This window comes from Syngnathus typhle, linkage group LG17, assembly GCF_033458585.1.
Source record: "Syngnathus typhle isolate RoL2023-S1 ecotype Sweden linkage group LG17, RoL_Styp_1.0, whole genome shotgun sequence".
In the NCBI taxonomy this organism is placed as follows: Eukaryota; Metazoa; Chordata; class Actinopteri; order Syngnathiformes; family Syngnathidae; genus Syngnathus; species Syngnathus typhle.
In genome coordinates, this window is record NC_083754.1 from 3974461 (window position 1) to 3992546 (window position 18086).

The 18086-nt window shown below is 38.8% G+C and overlaps 4 protein-coding genes across 8 annotated transcripts; 3 read left to right on the forward strand and 1 right to left on the reverse strand.

The window, feature by feature from the left end:
- Positions 1-294: 294 nt before the first annotated feature.
- Positions 295-2074, forward strand: LOC133170343 (uncharacterized). Its single transcript, XM_061303186.1, has 4 exons — positions 295-448; positions 520-607; positions 940-1251; positions 1331-2074. Exons 1-4 carry the CDS (start codon positions 446-448, stop codon positions 1675-1677), a joined length of 750 nt encoding a protein of 249 aa, XP_061159170.1. The 5' UTR covers positions 295-445; the 3' UTR covers positions 1678-2074.
- On the reverse strand, positions 1713-12394 carry LOC133170342 (phosphoribosyl pyrophosphate synthase-associated protein 1). 5 transcript variants are annotated; one of them, XM_061303183.1, is made up of 12 exons: positions 11995-12394; positions 11698-11750; positions 11492-11558; positions 11256-11428; positions 11067-11182; positions 10937-10992; positions 10724-10869; positions 9926-9967; positions 8382-8452; positions 7958-8104; positions 7635-7802; positions 1713-3995 (listed from the first exon to the last, which is right to left on the reverse strand). In XM_061303183.1, exons 1-11 carry the CDS (start codon positions 12075-12077, stop codon positions 7644-7646), a joined length of 1113 nt encoding a protein of 370 aa, XP_061159167.1. In that variant the 5' UTR covers positions 12078-12394; the 3' UTR covers positions 1713-3995; positions 7635-7643. The 5 variants fall into 5 exon arrangements, with proteins under 5 accessions (XP_061159167.1, XP_061159166.1, XP_061159168.1 ...); XM_061303182.1 differs by lacking the exon at positions 1713-3995 and adding an exon at positions 6233-7243; XM_061303184.1 differs by lacking the exon at positions 1713-3995 and having other exon boundaries at positions 6233-7802; positions 9926-9964.
- rasd4 (rasd family member 4) lies at positions 3991-5878 on the forward strand. Its single transcript, XM_061303187.1, has one exon. The coding sequence runs from the start codon at positions 4943-4945 to the stop codon at positions 5567-5569; it is 627 nt and encodes a 208-aa protein (XP_061159171.1). The 5' UTR covers positions 3991-4942; the 3' UTR covers positions 5570-5878.
- Positions 12395-13183: 789 nt separating the features above from the next.
- Positions 13184-17640, forward strand: LOC133170957 (cytoglobin-1-like). Its single transcript, XM_061304194.1, has 5 exons — positions 13184-13261; positions 13752-13868; positions 13950-14092; positions 16531-16762; positions 16839-17640. Exons 1-5 carry the CDS (start codon positions 13199-13201, stop codon positions 17001-17003), a joined length of 720 nt encoding a protein of 239 aa, XP_061160178.1. The 5' UTR covers positions 13184-13198; the 3' UTR covers positions 17004-17640.
- Positions 17641-18086: the final 446 nt, after the last annotated feature.

An 18086-nucleotide genomic window follows, 5' to 3' on the forward strand; every position in this document is an offset into this window, starting at 1 on the left:
TCTTTGTTTACATGCTTTAACAATCTACTTGGCCATCTCAATTGATTCGGGAACATGTTTGTGTTCTACTGGGCAATTTCCCAACACCTGGGATACTCCCGAATTTTCCTTGACCTTTTTCTTTTTCCAGCGTCATTAAATGCAAACTTTACCTGTCCACTGACATCTTACTGCAAAAATAATACTGGTACCATAAAGCTATGCTACTGACTGATGGGATTTTTTTCACAGCAAAAAGATTGTCCATGAGTATCTGCATTACATAAATTTGGACAAGTTTGAACAGGGAAGGAGACTTTCACTCTTATCTGTCATTTCAGGACATGTTGAAACAAACACATCATACCATACCAGAAGTTTGGATTCAACACTGACGAGAAGTCACGCACGGGCTCCGCTGAGTAGATAAACCTGGACAACAAAAGTCACGGTGTGTGCAGAAAACATGGTGAGTAAAGATCCTAACTGTGTGAAGCTTGCGGCTTTTTATCCTACTTATTTTTTTTCATACAATTGCAGATAAAAAGAAGCATTTCTTCCTCTGGTGTGTTGACGTGTGTGTTCAACTTTTCCACCATGTGGCTTGCTATGGCATTTGCCACTACTGGTGAGTGCTTTATCTGAATTAAATTTGAGCTTAATGTATTTTGTGAAATGATAAACAGCTTCGTTCAGCCTGGCTGAATTTTTTTTTCCTCTTAAACCTCCGCTACTAGCACAATTGATTAATTAAGATCTAATTAAATTAAAAACTGGATCAGATTCTAATTTGACTTTGAATACTGTGCTATAAACGCATTAAACTGCAGGGGGCAGTAGTGCTATACGTTTCTTTAATCTGACATAAAGGGGCCATAAAATAATCACATTCGGCAATGCATTACTTCACTGATTTTCATCTGAACTCTATTATTTGGATGACCTCTATCATATTCTCAGATGTGGTGATGGAGACGACCCCCAACATGACAGTTGGCTGCAGGGACAACGTAACCCTGACATGCGAGGCCAACTCGGCCAAGCTGTTGAATGTGAAGGATGTGAAATTATTCTCCTGGAATGACCCAAACAATATATCAATTTGTAATACTACGGTCAACACCTCCATGTGTCGGTACGAAAAGGATGGATCCTCCCATAAACTCTCTGTGACAATCTTGGACATCATGCCAATCCACAAAGGAAAGTATCTCTGTAAATTACGTTCGAAACCAGGAACCAAATCCAGTGCTACTTTTATAACCGTACAAGGTGAGCTTGCTCGTTTTTTGTTTTTTTTTACTTTGCTGCCTTTGTTTTTATTCTTCTGATGGTTCTGTGTTTCTTCCAGGTTGCCTTGGAAGTCAAAATTACTTTGTTAATAACTCAATGGCAAAGTGCAAGTTCAACGGAGTTTGCAGCGAAGGTGACGTCCATTGGTTCGAGGGAGATCAGAAATTAAACTCGAGTTTAGAGAAACTTGTTGACAAATATGGGTGCTACGATTTTATGAGCGGAATAGAAGTACAGAGCGGAAATCATACTTATTACTGCAAATTATGGATATCCGATTTGAGACGTTATGCTTCAATTCAAAAGGTGGTTACAGATTTAAAAAATTCATTTGAGAGCAAAGGTGAACATCCGTGGATTTGTATGCTGTTATGCATATTAGTGACATTAATCGTGAAAGTTTGAATTTATGCACCAGAAATGTATTTTTCAAAAAAAAATATATATATATATATTACAGGCTTGTTTTTAAACAGAAGTCTCGTATCTACATTTTTCTTCAGGCAGTTGGAGCTCACAGTGATTATATGCTGAACATGGAGGGTCAATATCAACTCATTCAGTGCCATTGACGGTTATAGACGTGAAAGATATTAACTGGGTTGGCAGTGAATGAGTTAAGGATGTCCTGAAAATCCAATACATGGATTTCTTCACCTGAAACAAATCAATTGTCCAAACTGGACACAGAAATTGCAGTTGACTCGATAAGTCTTTGTATTAGCCATGATGAGCGCTTGTCTCTAAGACACCGTTGTCATGGTAAATTGAAAGCCCGTTCAATAAAATATACGAGATTCCATTCCTCATGTTTTTGTCTTTGTTGCACATTTTCTGGATGGAATAATAACGAGAAAAGCACTCCAGTACTTGTAATGGACAAATTTGAATGCTCATCAAGTAAAGAGTCCAATTAATGTCTGGAGGGGAAAATCTTCTGGAACACCAACTCAAGTATCTCCTTGGTTAGTGAACGCTAGAAGTTATTTTATAATTCACTTAAAAGAAATTCACCTTCCACACATCCTCAAATCCATAGAGGAGAATACTGAATATGCAAATGAACAGTCATTTTAAAAGTTTGCTCTCGGAATTCATATTTACTATTATTACTCAGACTGTTGCAGATTCTAAGTTGCAAGTGGAGACATCAATGTGAACGCCTGGAGGGCCTTTGAATGGAAGATCAGGTTATTCCTTCCAAAATATTATATATTCTATATAATATCCAAATGCAATTTAAAAAAAAAAAGGGTGGATTAACCTGGTGAATGCATCTTGTTATTTTTCCGTTCCATTTCTCAGTATTCTGTTAGTGCGACATGAAAACCAAGGGTCCTCACTTCAAAAGGGTTACATAAAAAAAAAAAAAAAAAAAAAAGGAAGAAATGAAATTCATATTACTCTTCTGACAGCGCTTAAGGTTAAACCGCTCTTGGCGAGCATTATTTGAAAAATCGTTTCGGCCCTGCCGGCATCTGAATACCGTGAAGCAAAATAAAATGCCCTAAACATCCAATTAGAATTATCTAAATATTCACCACACACATCTTCATAACATTTCTCTGGCTCATTTGTGTGAGTCCGATAAGCCCAAATAAGTGAGCGAAAGGTCATTCAAATATGTAACAAGATCAAAAGTCAAACTCTCTTTTCTTTCCTGCTATCTTTTGCCCACCGGATTATTTATGCTAATCGCATGCAGACTGAATTTGCGTTAAGGTTACAGTTTTGTGGAGCTTCAACATGCTACGCTATCTCAAAACCCCTGGCATGACTCATGAATACTAATAAATAGCAAACGAAGACTATTTGGACTGAGCGCGATTTGGTACGACATAATAACGCATCACATAATTGCGCAGCAAAATCAATTAATATCCCAATCTAATTATTTAGCTGGAAGGCATTTTTAGGAAAATGAAAATGCAGCTGATTTATTTCCCTCGAAAAATGGAGGTTATCTTTGCTAGGCAAGAAAAATAAACCACTGAACCCTATGAACCTGAAGTGATGTCAAATAGTCCAAGTTTAGACAGAGGAAAAAAAAACGGACCGATTTAGCCCATTTAATGCTATAAATGGTTCTTGAAGTAGGGACAACACGATCGAACGATGTAATTAGAGGAGATGCAAACACTGTGCCAGCAGGAACACACGTCTTGTTACCAGGACTGGATGTTCCCGATTAGAGAGCCTGCTCCAGAGGAGCACTGCAAACAAATTTGTAAGCAACAAGCATGTGCCATTTCATTACGTGTGAATACACTACGGGACAGAGTGAAAGGCTGGATTAGTGAGTGAGCAGAACATATCGGTGTGCATGCTCTGGTGGGATTTGTGAGCAGGACATTAAAATGACAGACAGATTATGTACAGGTAGAAAATGAGCAAGAGCAAACACTCAGGTTGCAGCTTCACCATGCATAATCTTTAGTATGTTGCATATAGTATTTGGATAATGTAATATTTTTAGAATGACAATGATGTGCCACAACTTTGACCTGCGTTTAGCTAGTCTAAAGGTCTGTAAACTCGGATAAGCCCTAAGAGGAAAATAGTGCAGCATTATTTGTCCTACTTTTCAAAGTGTCCGCGAACTGCTGTCTCTCCAGACTTCATTACGTCGTGCGCCGAAGAGTGCAGACGTTAATTGCCCACTTTACGAAGCTGTGAACATCGACGGATGTACCACGGCGTTGGGAAGGTTACCAAAGCAGGTTCTGTAAAATAATTTTAACTTGGTTACAACTAAAGGATTTCCACTTAAAAAAATAATTGATGAGACAACATGACCTTTCAGATTTAAGCGCATGATAGAAGCAGTGCAGTTGCATTGGGGACACTGAGCTTGATAGATATGGAGACGTTTAATCCTCGTGATTATCGACAGCCCAGAGAGTGGCTGAGGCAAGATAAAGGTCAAGCGACCCAAAACTAAAACTTTTCGTTGAGAAATTATTCATTGCTTAAGGATACTAGCATGACTGAAAAGAATTTTAATAATACGAGCTTAAAATTGATTGAAATGCGCACGACTGAAATTGCTTCATTTTCACAGCAATTATGACCATTATATAAATGAAAGTCCAATGTGGTAATAAACATAATTAGTAGCTAACATTACTTTTGATGATAAATTACTGACAGCCTCCATATGCGCTCGAGTGCCGATTGCTCCCACCAAAGGTGGTCTCACTGGTATCATAGCAACAAGTGGCACATTTTTACACTCGAGTTGCATCGCACAGATTTTTGATTTGACTAATTGAACTTTTTCGGTCAGTCAAGATTATACCCGCGGAGTAGCACAACTGAAAAAAAAAAAGTTAGAATTACACAAAAGGTTATGTAAACATGCCTATATAAGAAGTTTGCGAAATTCAGTGCCATCGACGGTTACAGACGTCAAAAATATCAACTGGGTCGGCAGTGAATGAGTTAATTGGACTCCGTTATCCAATGGATATAATGGTACTGCATCTTCAGGACAGTCTGTCTTCAAATATCTGCTCCCACATTACAAGCTGTCTCACGATTGGTTGGAAGACAGAGGAGGCAGGCGTGTGCGTGAACATAAAAACACAGATTTCCATACACTCTGGTGTTCACTCATCATCTGCCTCCATCCAAACATTCCACGCCAAACACATCCCAAAGCTTCTTCAGCATGTCTCTTGAAGAAAAAGACAAGACCAATGTGCGGATTGTTTTTTTAGGAGCAGCAGGAGTGGGGAAGACAGCCCTCATCCAGCGTTTCTTAAAGGACACTTTTGAACCTAAGCATCGCCGCACCGTCGAGGAGCTCCACAGCAAGGAGTATGAAGTCGGGGGCGTCAAAGTCAATATCAACATCATGGACACCAGCGGCAGCTATTCTTTCCCAGCCATGAGAAGGCTCTCCATCCAGAATAGTGATGCCTTTGCACTGGTCTACGCAGTGAATGACCCGGCATCCCTGGAGGCAGTTAAGCGTCTGCGGGATGAGATCCTGGAGGTCAAGGAGGACAAGTACATGCCTATCGTTGTGATAGGGAACAAGATCGACCGTCAGCACGAGCGTCAGGTGTCGAGCGAGGATGTTGTCTCCACAGTGGAGCTGGACTGGAATAATAGTTTTGTGGAGGCATCTGCCAAAGAGGACATTAACGTGCGACAAGTGTTCCGGGAGCTTTTACAGCAAGCTAATTTGCCAAGCTGGCTCAGCCCGACACTGTGCCACAGGAGGGAAACCTTTCCCAAGGGGAAGGATAAGATGCCGAAAATGAACAAGACCAACAGCTGCCTCCTATCCTAACTTTGAGGACATCATCTAAAAATTCACTGAAATAAAAATCGGTTTATAAAAGGGAAGCTGACTGGATGGATGTATTGTATTGCTACTGAACAAGACCTCAATGGAAGTGCTTCTAAATATATGATTTTAAATATGGACTTCTGTATTTTCTTCGTCTTTTATGAAATGTCTGAAAAGCTTTCTGTGGATTGAGAATTAGTACTTATGCCAGAACATTTAAAAACAATGCATTTGGTTTGTCCAGTGGTTTTGTAATGTCCTTCGAAAATAAAGAAAGAAACAAAATATGAGTACCTCTTGAAAATAAACCTTGGAGAAATAAAAATGGTGAACGCTGAACAATATAAGATGCCAGAACATTGGTTACTTTGAGTGGAAACTATTTCAAATTGGCTGTTGATCAGAATTTCTCACAGCATCTGAGACCATGGAAGAACTCAAGCAGAAGCTTGTGTGATACTGCCCTCTTGTGGTCAACATTTACAATGTCGCTACAGTATTTTCTTAATACATCCTTTCCTCTCATTTGCATTACAATTTGGAACAGCTTGACTTCTAGCTGAATCTGTTAAATCTAATAAATGATTAATTTGTTCAGGAATTACTATTCCCATTAGCTGTCATGGGTTGTTTTAATTGGTGAAAACTATAAATATTCACATATTCAAATATTCAAATTGTTTCTTTTATTTAACGGACAATGACAAACATTCATTTGGGGAGTGGAGAAAGGAAAACAGGAAGACATTAAGTTACAGCAACTGCCTGCTTGCAAATCAGCACATGTTAGCATTTACAGTACAGTTTGGGAGAAATAATACATTGGAAACAAAATGGCAAAAAAAAGCAACCCCCCCCCCCCCCCCATTAAACCAACATCAGGAACATGGAAAATATTTTTGCATTGTCTCATAAAGTATGTCCCTGAGCAGAGAGCTATAATGACATACAGAGTAGACGAAGCAATATTTCTAACGCTCAAAAAGTGTACATGTTCAAAACATACATAAGTCAACTTATGCGTACACTGAGACTGTAATTATATTTGCATTATTGCCAACAGCAATCACTTTTTCGGATATCAATACAAGTCCAGGCGGTGGTTGTGTTTTCATTTTCGTGACATGCAAACAAAATCGTACAAGTTGAAATAGAACTAATTAGATTCGGTATTGCCATTTTCTATCATCACAATTGAGACCCAATGTAGGAAGATTAAAAGTCAATTTGGTAGCTAAATTTAATTTTGTTCAAGAAAAGATGCCTGCTAACAGTAATATTAGATTGCTAGCACGTTTAAGAGTTGGCATATTGCATCGCTGTTGCCTTTGGGTATTTCATCAAAATAAGGTTTTACAAGACAATGGGACCAAAAGTGTTTTAAGTTCATACTTCGGCTACGAATCAATATTTAAAACACTTTCAATAAGTGTGTGTACCTAGACAAAACATACTGACTTGTGAAAATAGTCTTTGGAAAGTAAAGCTAAGGTAAATGGCTAACACACAAAAAAAAATAGCAATGTGAATGACATCACTGTCGCTAATGAATGAACAACGAAAAAAGCTCTGAATCTAGTCGCAATGAAGAGTTTGTCTGGCTGAAAACCTCTCGCCCCAAATTTAGTGCAACGCAGCTCAGACCGCAAAAGCCAGCAAGAGAGTTGGCGACACCTAACAGCAAGAAGATTCATCTTACTAATTCTCAGTCATTAAGTACATCAGTAGTTATTTTTAAGCATTTTTTTTAAGGCAATGATAAATCAATCTAGAGTTCTATACAATATGATGATTTAAGAAAGCTTTCAAAAACTAGACATAATTAAGACTAAAAAGAAAATTATTCTATCACTTCACTCATTTTGTAAACACTATTGGTGTGGTTGAAGAATTTTTTTTTTTGGCAGTCAAAAGGGGAAAAAACACTTGCGTACAAATGGACAATGACTTGGACATATTTGATGCATCTATGTTTTGTTTCTTGTTTTGTTTTAAAACATCATTACAATATGTTGGAAGTAGGTGGGAAAAGTCCAAACCTTCCTTCAGTCACCATCTGACCCACCTTTCTGGTTTAGTCGTCCACAGCAATGTTGCGGAATAAGTAAGCCATGGACTCGCCGTTATGGATACGACGGATGGCCTCAGCCAGGATCATACTGACGTCCACCGTTTTGATTTTGGGACACTGAAGCTTCTGCACTTCATGCGGGACTGTGTTGGTCACCACCACCTCAAACAAAAAAACAAAACTTACTAAAGCAGTGCGAGTACAAACTTTTCTTTTTCTGTTCAAATATTTTGGGATGTTTCCTGTACATTGTGTTGACGAGAAAAGATTCAACCCTACGTATTAGACGTTAACATTTTGGTAGTTGCTGTCCTTACCTCATCAATAGCCGACTCTTCTATGAGACGTGGCGCATCGGCAGAGAGTAATCCATGTGTGGCCATGATGTAAATTTTGTAGGCGCCTCTTTCTTTCAGGATCTCAGCGGCCGCCAAAAAATCTCCTACGTCGTCGATGATGTCATCCTGGAGAGGAAACGTGGCAGTCAAGAATTAGTGGATTTTGAGTTTTGAGTGTGTGACAAGCGACTCCTGCAAAAGTGGACCAATGCTTGCAAATTGGTGCACGCAAAATTTCAAATACCGTACATTTCGGACTATAAATGGCGATTTTTTTTTTGCAAATTTTGAACCCAGAGGTTTTAGCTGGTGCGGCTTATAGTCCGAAAATTACGGTAGTCTTTTCTGTATATATAGAATTTAGTTGGACACAATCAACCCAAAGATTGAAGCAACCTCTTACCACAATGATGGCAATTCTTCCCCCCACGTCCCCAACAACAGTAATGGGAGGTTTCTCCTTAGCCATCATCACTGAAAATGCAAATCGGTTTCCGTTAGCAGCATCGCAGATTCGACGTTCGAGCCTGATCACGAGTCACTCTCAGTAGATTGGGTAAAATGGGTTGAGAAAATAGTTTTAGGAAAATCACTGTGCCAAATTCCTTTCTGATGTTTAGTTCACAACGCCATCTTCATTTTTAATAGGCTGCAGAATTATTCCCCCCATTCTACCCCACCTATGAGATTTTTTAAACGCCAAAATGTATAGCACATGCCATGCAAAGAATCAAGAGGGTTTTTTTTTTTTTTTTTTTTTTCTGCCCAGGATACCCAATCAGAAGGCAGCGCCGCAACTGCCCGCAGCGTGCACATGAACAACTATGCACCAGAGAAAGGTTATTTGACGGTGGACAACAGTGTATGGCAACCACTGCCGAGGCTTTCTTCATTCACGGTTGCCAATCTCACGGGGTCAATCGTCAGTCCAACATCGCTGCTTCCAGCGAACACTTGCATACATGCACACAATCGTCACAATGCGCCTTGAGATTTTCTTTTTTTTGTGCGTGTGTGTGCATTTTTTACGTTAGCATTGCTTTGTAAATAAATTGACTTTTTCTTCCGCATTGTGAGAATTGCTGGCCATGTAAATGCTTCGATTAATTCAAAAGGGTTGAAGGAGCCAATCAGCCAAACCAAGCCAATTCTAAGAGGGGAAAGTATCAGGAAGAAGAGAAAGGAAGGCGCATGCCTTGTGCAACACTACTGAATACCGCGAGGCACACACGGCATCAGTCAGTCATGTAAACACCACAAAGTCAAACCAATGATCGCCTGGTTAGCAGTAAACACACCTCTGTGAAGTTCTTAACGACTTGCCGAGACACTTTGAAACATGAGACATGTCTGATCTCCAAACGCTATTCTAAACAAGCCTAAAAAAAAACCCGATTCAACTAAAATGTCAATTTTTTTTCCAGAGCTGAATTGTATCAAGCAAATTCATTTGGAAGGTTTCCTCTTCCTGCAGGTAAATCATTTTTAACGTTAGGGAAAAGCATGCTTCATCTGTCTCATCACATGCAGTCGACAAGAGCAAAAATGTTAATCAGATTTTCCCAAAAAAACTAAAAGCTTGAACAAAGATGCCACATGTGCTGATTGGCAAGATGAGTCCAGATATTAAAGTCAAGAATAAAAGGAAAAATAAAAATGTTTGCCGCGGTTCTGGTTTTGATTTATGGAAAATAAAATCAGAACAAACAAAGGTTTGGACCATCTCGTAGAAGAAATCGTCTGGAATGTGAGGTGCAAAAATCTTTTGCAATTGTGTCTTTTACCGCTTATAACGTTTTGACACCGGTCACCCTTCTTCAATCCAGACGATTTTTTTTCCCCAAGATGCGACACAAACTCTTTGCCGGCACATGCACGAAGAACTGAGGAACCGTTTGAAGAGGAACCACTTCATAGTTAGAATGTAGGTTAGGTTTATGCTCGTACTTGGAAGCTCTATGCCAGGGAACGGAGCTTGTTGTTTGCCTGCTATCGCCAACAAATAAACACCACGTTAAACACAAATGCACACATATTTTCACAAACACATGATGCCAAGACTTGCAAAATCCTCTTGTGGATCATTCGTCAATCGACTTTCTTTGGATGACGGGATTTGACAATTGCTGCTCCAGGGGAGGATTTTTAAAGTCAATGGTGAGGATAAAAACATAAGTAAAAAGGAGAAATACTTTGATTAAATAAAGGGGATGTTATGATTTTTTTTTGGAGTCATTTGCCAATGACACAAATATTAGATTTTTTTTTTTGGGTCAGACTCAGTTGTTGGCCTGAGCCGTAAATGGTTAAAAACTTCCAAATTAATCCAGAGAAGACAATACATACATGCAATAAAATATTTTTTTCTAAACTTGGACATTGGTCTTATATTGTTCCCCAATGCCATTAAACTTAATTAGTTGACAACTGCAAAAAGTAAGATAAGGTAACAACTAATTAAATTTAGGTTATTTAGGAGGTTATTTCACGGTTGCAACGTGATAAATAATATTTCGGCAATCAAAAGCATGCGATCCTATTTCGTCATGTATGATCGATGATATGGGTGGAAAAACAGGCTAAAGTTTCATGTTTGGTTCAAGTATGGCAAATGAACACAAAGCTTGGACAAATGTCCGTCTTAGTTCCACGAGACGATACAATGCGCTGCTTTTGGCTTCATTCCAACCTACAAAATCATAACGGAAAATTGACGTTATCAATTTTAAACAACGGCTTCCTTACAAGGCAGCTCTAATCCCGTGTGTCCCGTGGTGTTGCGTACGCATGGCGGCGAATGCCTTCCGTCAGCCATGTCCGACTCCGAACACTGAGCCTCGCCATGAATCACGGCCAGACCCAAACGCAGGCGTTCCGCGTAGGACTGAGCTCTAGAAGAATCAACGACAGATTTTTACTTTGTGCCAAAATGTCATTAAATCTTTTCCATGCATGTACCTCTTGGCTGCTGCTGGAGATTTGGCCACAATGATGGCATTCCTGTAATCTGGAATCTATATGAAGAAAAAAAAAAATATTTAAAATGGTTATTCACGTGCTAAGAAGTTCTCTTGAATGGAATGATCACCTCCTCTTGGATATACTGGATCAAGAATGGGGAAGCCCGCAAATTGTCCACGGGAAAGGAAAAGAAACCTTGGATCTCTTTTTGATGCAAGTCCATTGTGATAATGTGTGTAAGACCTTCATCGGAAAAGATGAAATGAATTCTCACAATATGTATATAAACAAATGAGGTGACAGAGAGGCTCTTTACCTGCTTTTGCCAACATGGACGCTAACAGCTTACATACTATGGAGCCCCTCTTCCTCATCTTGCACTGTTTGCTGTAGGGGAAGTATGGAATAACCCCGATGATGTTTTTTGCACAAGAGGTCTTGAGGGCGTAGGCCATAACCAGCAGCTCCATGATTGCCGTGTTGACATCTCTGCTTGGAGTTAAGAGACAATGTAATCGCCAGAGCTTCAACCACAGACATTGCGACACTCACCGTGGTATGGTCTGGATTATGAAGATTGTTTGTCCACGAACAGATTCTTTTACATCCACTCTTGTTTCTGCAAACAAATAAAATATGTAAGAAACAACAAAGCAGTCAGTATTTTTGTGTGTGTGTGTGTGTGTCATATCAACATTTCAGCTGATATGTATACAAATATGACTACGGCTTCTTTTTTTAAATTAGTTTTCTCTTACCACTGTTAGACTCTTGAAAGACAACCGACTTTCCCAGCTCAACTCCCAGTCGTCTGAAAAGCAAAAGCATTTGGGTCACGCAGACACACCCAAACAAGTGGTCTTTCTGAATTCTGAATAAATTGATTCATGGATTGATCGACTATGTAAATAGACAGAGTGCAATGTATGTACTGTTCTAACCAACTCAAATTATAACTGGTTTAACAGATTAACATACGGAGACGAATGTTTAACTTGAATAGTTCAGTCGATTTAGCAAACATGATGGAGTATGATGAATAGCAACATTCTTACTCTGTTATCTTCTTCGCCAGTTCTGTGCATGCTACGGAGGAATTTGCCGAAAAAACTCGATAACCACTTTTGGCGACGTTCATGATGCTGTTGATCCCGTCCACTACTAAAAAGACCCACACTGGATTTGGAGTGAAATTTGCGGTTTCGTTTCTAGTGACGTTGATGTTAGCTTCCGCGTTAGCTACTTGTGCGCTCGCCTGTGATCTTAAACTGCGCCGATCGAAACTATAACTTTGGATTTGTTGGAAACAAAAGAAAAGAGTTGCATAGAAGTATGCTAGGTCACTTGAAAGTTTCTAGAAGGTATTGCGAGGTTCTCACGACTGATGGATACCTGACCGGTTCAGGTAGCGTGACGCTTGTGCAAGTATCAGCTGATATTTGTTACTACGGAAGCTTCGCTGAGACAAACTTTGCGAGTTCGCGTCGCACCTCCTATTTATGCGTCACAGCGTGGCTCAGATAAACCCTTAAATAACTCGTGTATTCTTTCGGATTATGTTTAAATACGATGTTAATTAATAATGAAATAAAATAAAATAAGTATACTTATATTTAATATTTATATTCATTACTTATATTTAATAAAATAGCTTAAATGCCATAATTGTGCCAAACCCTGCGGCTGCATATGATAGAATTTGCCAAAATCCTTTAGAATCTAAAGTTTACCTGGTTGTGAAGGGATATAAATATATTTTGAAGCGTTTTCCATCATTATTTCAAACTGAACACCCATTGTCACTTTAATTCTACCGATAATAATCATTCAAGCAAAAATATTACCATTATATTAATATTATTATACATTCTGCTGTATATATTTTTTTCACCGCTCACACAGAACCGCTGGCATGCAAGGAGATCAATTCAACTCATCTCTAGCTCCATCTAATTGACCATCTGACCATGATGACAATCAAGCATCTGGGTGCACCAAAATAAACTGAGAAAATAAACAAACATCTGCAAACTGGTCAGACAACGTTGGCAGTGGCACGTCCGCGCAACGTTGTGTTACTCCCTTTTCTTTTCTTTTTTTTAAACAGCTTGATCATTAATGACACACTTGTCAATGTTTAACCTGGGTCTGTACGTTTTTAACACCTTCTGCATACCCATTGCAGCACCCCTGTGTATGTTGATCTTTTAACATTTATTACCCTCAACAGGTGGCCCTAAAATAATTCTCGACTGATTGATGTTCCAACCCAGCAATGAAATGAAATCTGAGCACATTCTCAGCTGTGGCAACAAAACCAAGGTACCACTTCTTTGGATAACCTTTGTTACAATCTCACAGCAAGGGTGAATAGTATACATTTCAAAGAGTGTGTATATATATATGTTGGAACAGACTTGAAACCATGCAGTGACGCATGCAGTCTGTAAAAAAATCCAAATAAATGAGATTCTGTCCCATTTATTACTGACGTCATTCTGTTTAATTTGCACCCCTCGGTGTGCCATTTATGCTGTCTGGTTTTGTGTGGAATTGAAAAATGTTGAGAGGTTAATCTCCTAAGAATGGGAATAATGGAAGAACACATCTTAATCTGACATTGTATCTCTGACGGCGGATTATTTTTCCCAACTTCTATCTCATCATATTTTCATCAAACAGCACTTATATCTGAAAAAAAAAAAAAGTGAGGTGGAAAGGGGAGCAGGAGGAGAGGGAGTGTGTGAAAGGGAGAGTACAGAAGCTCCTCCTTGTTCGCTGCCTGTGTTTCTTGTGGGTTTTTTCTCCCCAGCCTGTTCTTCACTCACACCGAGATTCAGTGCTGGGAGCGCAACAATTCTCATTGGGGCAAAGACGTAAAGGAAAGCAGCCTCTTTTTCCATCAAGAGCAAAGACAAAAAAAAAAAAGGTAGGATTTGACTTTTATTTATTTGGTAGGTAGGGGGGCAGCTAGATCTTTGTCCTACCTTTTGATTAAATATGTTTCTAGATGGAGAGGATGCAGGGAGAGGGAGATCTGGACCACCTGGAGAGACCAAGCTCACTGACTGACAAGGATAAGGTGAACATCCAGGACTCCTGGGCAAAGGTTTACCAAAACTGTGATGATGTTGGAGTGGCCATACTCATTCGGTATTTACTTTTTCTCTCTTGTTGATTGCATGTAGAGATTTTTTTTCTTCTCATATTATTTTCTAATTTATTTTCAGATGTGCACCATCAATTAGTTCCATAATGATTAAATTTATATGACTGTACTCTTTCGGTATTTACTTTTACTCTCTTGTTGACGGCATTTGTTTTTTTTTCTTCACATAATGTTTTCTAATTTCTTCTCAGATGTGCACCATCAATTAGTTCCATAATTTAAATTCATATGACTGTAATTATTAGGACATATTGATGCTTTTTTTTTTTTAATGAAATACGTTCTTGTACATTCATCAAAAAGTAGAGGCAAAAGGATAAACAATAATCCATCAGTCAGACTCCCTTGGCTCTCAAAGGGCTCCCTCCCTTAAAGCAGGTTATGTTTTGAATGCCAGGCATCCCACAGTGGCTCGACCATATCACAAGCAATCTGGCTTTTTAAACATCTCTATTTTTTTTTGGAGTGGTAGGGGTGAGTGTGTTTTCATGACAAACTGCATCATTGAATTTTGTGAAGGCATCATGTAAACCTTCATCCAAGTATGGTGGACCTTGCAATCTGCTTGGGTTTATTCTGGAAGTTTTGGCAGCAGCTGTTGTTGTCTTTTCAATTGACAAAAAAAAAAGGGAGGAAATGCAGCAATGGGTTATCTACATACATATGAATTGGAAGTTTAAGGGGCCCTCAGATGGAATGCAAAGAATTTACCTCCTCCCACTCACCTTTATTCGTCTATGTATTACTTACAGATGACGGGGTGGGTATCGCAGTTGAAGCATAATATTTTCTTTTTAAAAACTCACTGGAACTTTTAGTAGAAATATCAGTTTCAACACACACATACTACCGATGGGCGATCCAATGAAGAATTGTATCAAAAATATTACCTGTATAAAATGAATACCTCTTAGACAGTCCATTTATCAGTTGTATATTTTGGTTACTATATTAAATTGGATGAACATAAATAAATGAATAAATACATTTAAAATATATATACGTATATATTATGATTTAATTGTGTGGCTAATGCAGAGTGTCAAACCCAGATACTGTCCATCTTTAATTTAAAATACTTTTTTTCGTTCCATCTGGCGACCTTGAGGGATTTAATAAATGAATCCACGGTAAATTTCCTGCTTGTTGCTGAGACTCCTCTCCATCAAACCTCAGAGTAAACTTTAAAGCGTTGAAACTGCCCATTCCGCCTTCTTACAGGTTACAGATAATATCTAAAAAAGCAGATTTTGACACAGCCTGTGAAATTAAAAACTTTCTTCAGGTTCACCTTCTGGGTTCATCTTGTAGTATAGATAACGACGGATAACGACTGTGATGGCCGTGTAAAATACTAATGAGGCTATTTATATGCAACCACAGGTGGTGCAATTCCATGCACCAAAGATTAAACATCATGCTCCCTCATTAGCTTGTAAGAGTCAAATTAAAATACTTATAGAGGTCTTCCATTTACATAGAGCTCAACATACAACCTGAATCTTTGTCAGGAATTTCAATTCATAAAGAAAAGTCTGAAAGAGGAAGTTCTTTGTTTAAAAGCTAATTAGGAGATGATAAAAAACAATGAAACATCAGGATGAGATTAGCAGATGTTTTTGCCCTCGCTCTAAAAGGTGGGAAGGGTTCCGGTTTTTTTTTCCTAAATTTGGGGAAAGTCTGAAGAATACAGAATAAAATTGATGCCAACTGAAAGTAATATATTAGTAACAGGCAACTTTATTTTACAATAATGAAATCATCCACCCATGGATGATTTTTTCTACTGCTTATCAACAAGATCAACCAAAGTCTCTACTAGTTGACAAACGTGAGACAGGCTGCAGACGTGTCTGGACCTTCTCTCATTTAGATTCAGATGGTCACATGTGGACAATTTAGACTCTAAATTTTAGAGTCTCAATAATCCTAACACACATGTTTTGGGAATGTGGAAGGAAGTACCCAAGCAAACTCCCAAAAGGAAAGGCTGGAAGTGAAACTCGAACCCTGAAATTTTATAACGAGGTGCAGATGTCCAGACATCTCACCAAAACTAAAAAAAAAATATTACAAGTTCACCACCAACTTTGTTTTCACCAGATGTTATTCATTTAATTGAGTGAGATTTTTTAAAGTTAAATTATTCTGTTATTGCATTCCATAGCCAAAATAAAAATACTCAGAGTCACATAGGATACAGGTTTTTTTTAATTGTTTTTTTTTCCTGCCCAAAATCTGCCCATTGTATATTAACATTTTCACAATAGATTTTGTCCATAAATTAAACAAAAAAAATAGGTGATGCATATTTTCCATTGGCTGTATATATTTGCTCATAATAATACGAATAAATAAAAATAATAATAAATAAATAGATGAGCTCCGCACCCTCATACTGATTTTCATCTCCCTCCGACAGGCTGTTTGTGAACTTCCCCTCATCCAAGCAATACTTCATCAAGTTTAAGAACATAGAAGACCCAGAGGAACTGGAAAAGAATCCCCAGCTGAGGAATCACGCCCGCAGAGTCATGAGCGGCATCAATACGCTGGTGGAGAACCTGGCTAACCCGGAGAAGATCACCTCAGCCCTGAAGCTACTCGGCAAAGCACACGCACTTCGGCACAAAGTGGACCCGGCGTACTTTAAGGTTGCACCACAAACTAATCATCCACAATTTCCCTACATTTTATTTTGTCTGACTTTCTCATTTCTGTTCATGTCAGATCCTCAATGGTGTAATCCTGGAAGTATTGGGAGAAGTGTTCCCAGAGCTGATGACAGCAGATGTAGCAGGAGCATGGACTAAACTCTTGGCTACAGTCTACACGGGTATCACCAGCACCTATGAAGAACTGGGTTGGACCAAGCTCTCCACCTCAACCGGGTGAAGGTTTATTGAACGGCGCGTACCTATAGACCTCTGACTGTGTGTCTTCAAGAATGAACGACTTCACTTTGAAATATCTTCTTCGCATAGAATCTATATCGCAGAAATACCGTCTCATGTTATCTATCGGCAGCTATGGGATAGCATCGAAGTGTATCAAAGGAGAAGACACATAGAATGTGCCTTGTAATGTATGTGTAAAGTACCGTATTTTCCCCACTATAAGGCGCACCTAAAAACCTCCAATTTTCTCAAAAGCTAGGAGTGCGCCATATAATCAGGTGCGCCTTATATATGGACCAATATTGAGCCACTACAACAGGCGTGTCCAAAGTTCGACCCGCGGGCCAAATGTATATATCTTATATATGGACAAAGTTTTGAAATGGGCCACTCATTGAAGGTGCGCCTTATAATCCGGTGCGCCTTTTAGTGCGGAAAATACGGTACATATATCCTAAAAACTGCCATGTAAATATCACACAATGCTTCTGTCTTTGCTAGTGGAAACCATGCGGGATACTCGGAATAACATTTTTACATTTTTAACAATAATCATAATAGATTTTCTCATCATGACGTACCTTTGTATCCACATTTACCAATGTTTTGAAATAAAAATATTTTAGAAAAAGTGACTCGATATGAGATACCAATATACTTATAGAAGTCCATTTTGGATAATTCATTCTCTCCTGTTGTTTCGATTTCGTTACGCTTAGCTAATGAGCGTATTGAATAATATATGGTGACACCATTGCATTTAACATGAAAGAAGAGCTAGTACATTATTTAGCCCAATGATTTCTGCAACACTCTTGATTTAAATACTCCAGATATCATCCATGCATTTTCTATTCTGCATTCTCCAGGTGGATTTAGCTTGCTGTGCTGACAATCTGACAATGAATCTCACCATGGTTGTTTTTAGAACAGAACCCCACAGCAGGCTCTGTTTGCCTCCTAGTCCTGCCAGCTAGATCTAACCCCTTCTTGATCCCAGCTAATCCTCTCAGCTAATCTTCACGTTCGAGAGTCACAGCCAAGAGGAAGACAGGAATAGTCTGATTGTTACACCACAAGT

Excerpts from the sequence above, each read along its gene's own strand:
- LOC133170343 (XM_061303186.1), top strand. Across the intron at positions 608-939 it reads TATGGCATTTGCCACTACTG|ATGTGGTGATGGAGACGACC; the intron begins GTGAGTGCTTTA and ends TCATATTCTCAG. Across the intron at positions 1,252-1,330 it reads TACTTTTATAACCGTACAAG|GTTGCCTTGGAAGTCAAAAT; the intron begins GTGAGCTTGCTC and ends TGTTTCTTCCAG.
- rasd4 (XM_061303187.1), top strand. The coding sequence starts at position 4,943 with ATGTCTCTTGAAGAAAAAGACAAGACCAATGTGCGGATTGTTTTTTTA.
- LOC133170342 (XM_061303183.1), bottom strand. The coding sequence starts at position 12,077 with ATGAACGTCGCCAAAAGTGGTTATCGAGTTTTTTCGGCAAATTCCTCC. Across the intron at positions 11,751-11,994 it reads CTGGCGAAGAAGATAACAGA|ACGACTGGGAGTTGAGCTGG; the intron begins GTAAGAATGTTG and ends TTTGCTTTTCAG. Across the intron at positions 11,559-11,697 it reads CTTTCAAGAGTCTAACAGTG|AAACAAGAGTGGATGTAAAA; the intron begins GTAAGAGAAAAC and ends ATTTGTTTGCAG.
- LOC133170957 (XM_061304194.1), top strand. The coding sequence starts at position 13,199 with ATGTTCCAACCCAGCAATGAAATGAAATCTGAGCACATTCTCAGCTGT. Across the intron at positions 13,869-13,949 it reads CAAAGACAAAAAAAAAAAAG|ATGGAGAGGATGCAGGGAGA; the intron begins GTAGGATTTGAC and ends ATATGTTTCTAG. Across the intron at positions 16,763-16,838 it reads TGGACCCGGCGTACTTTAAG|ATCCTCAATGGTGTAATCCT; the intron begins GTTGCACCACAA and ends TGTTCATGTCAG.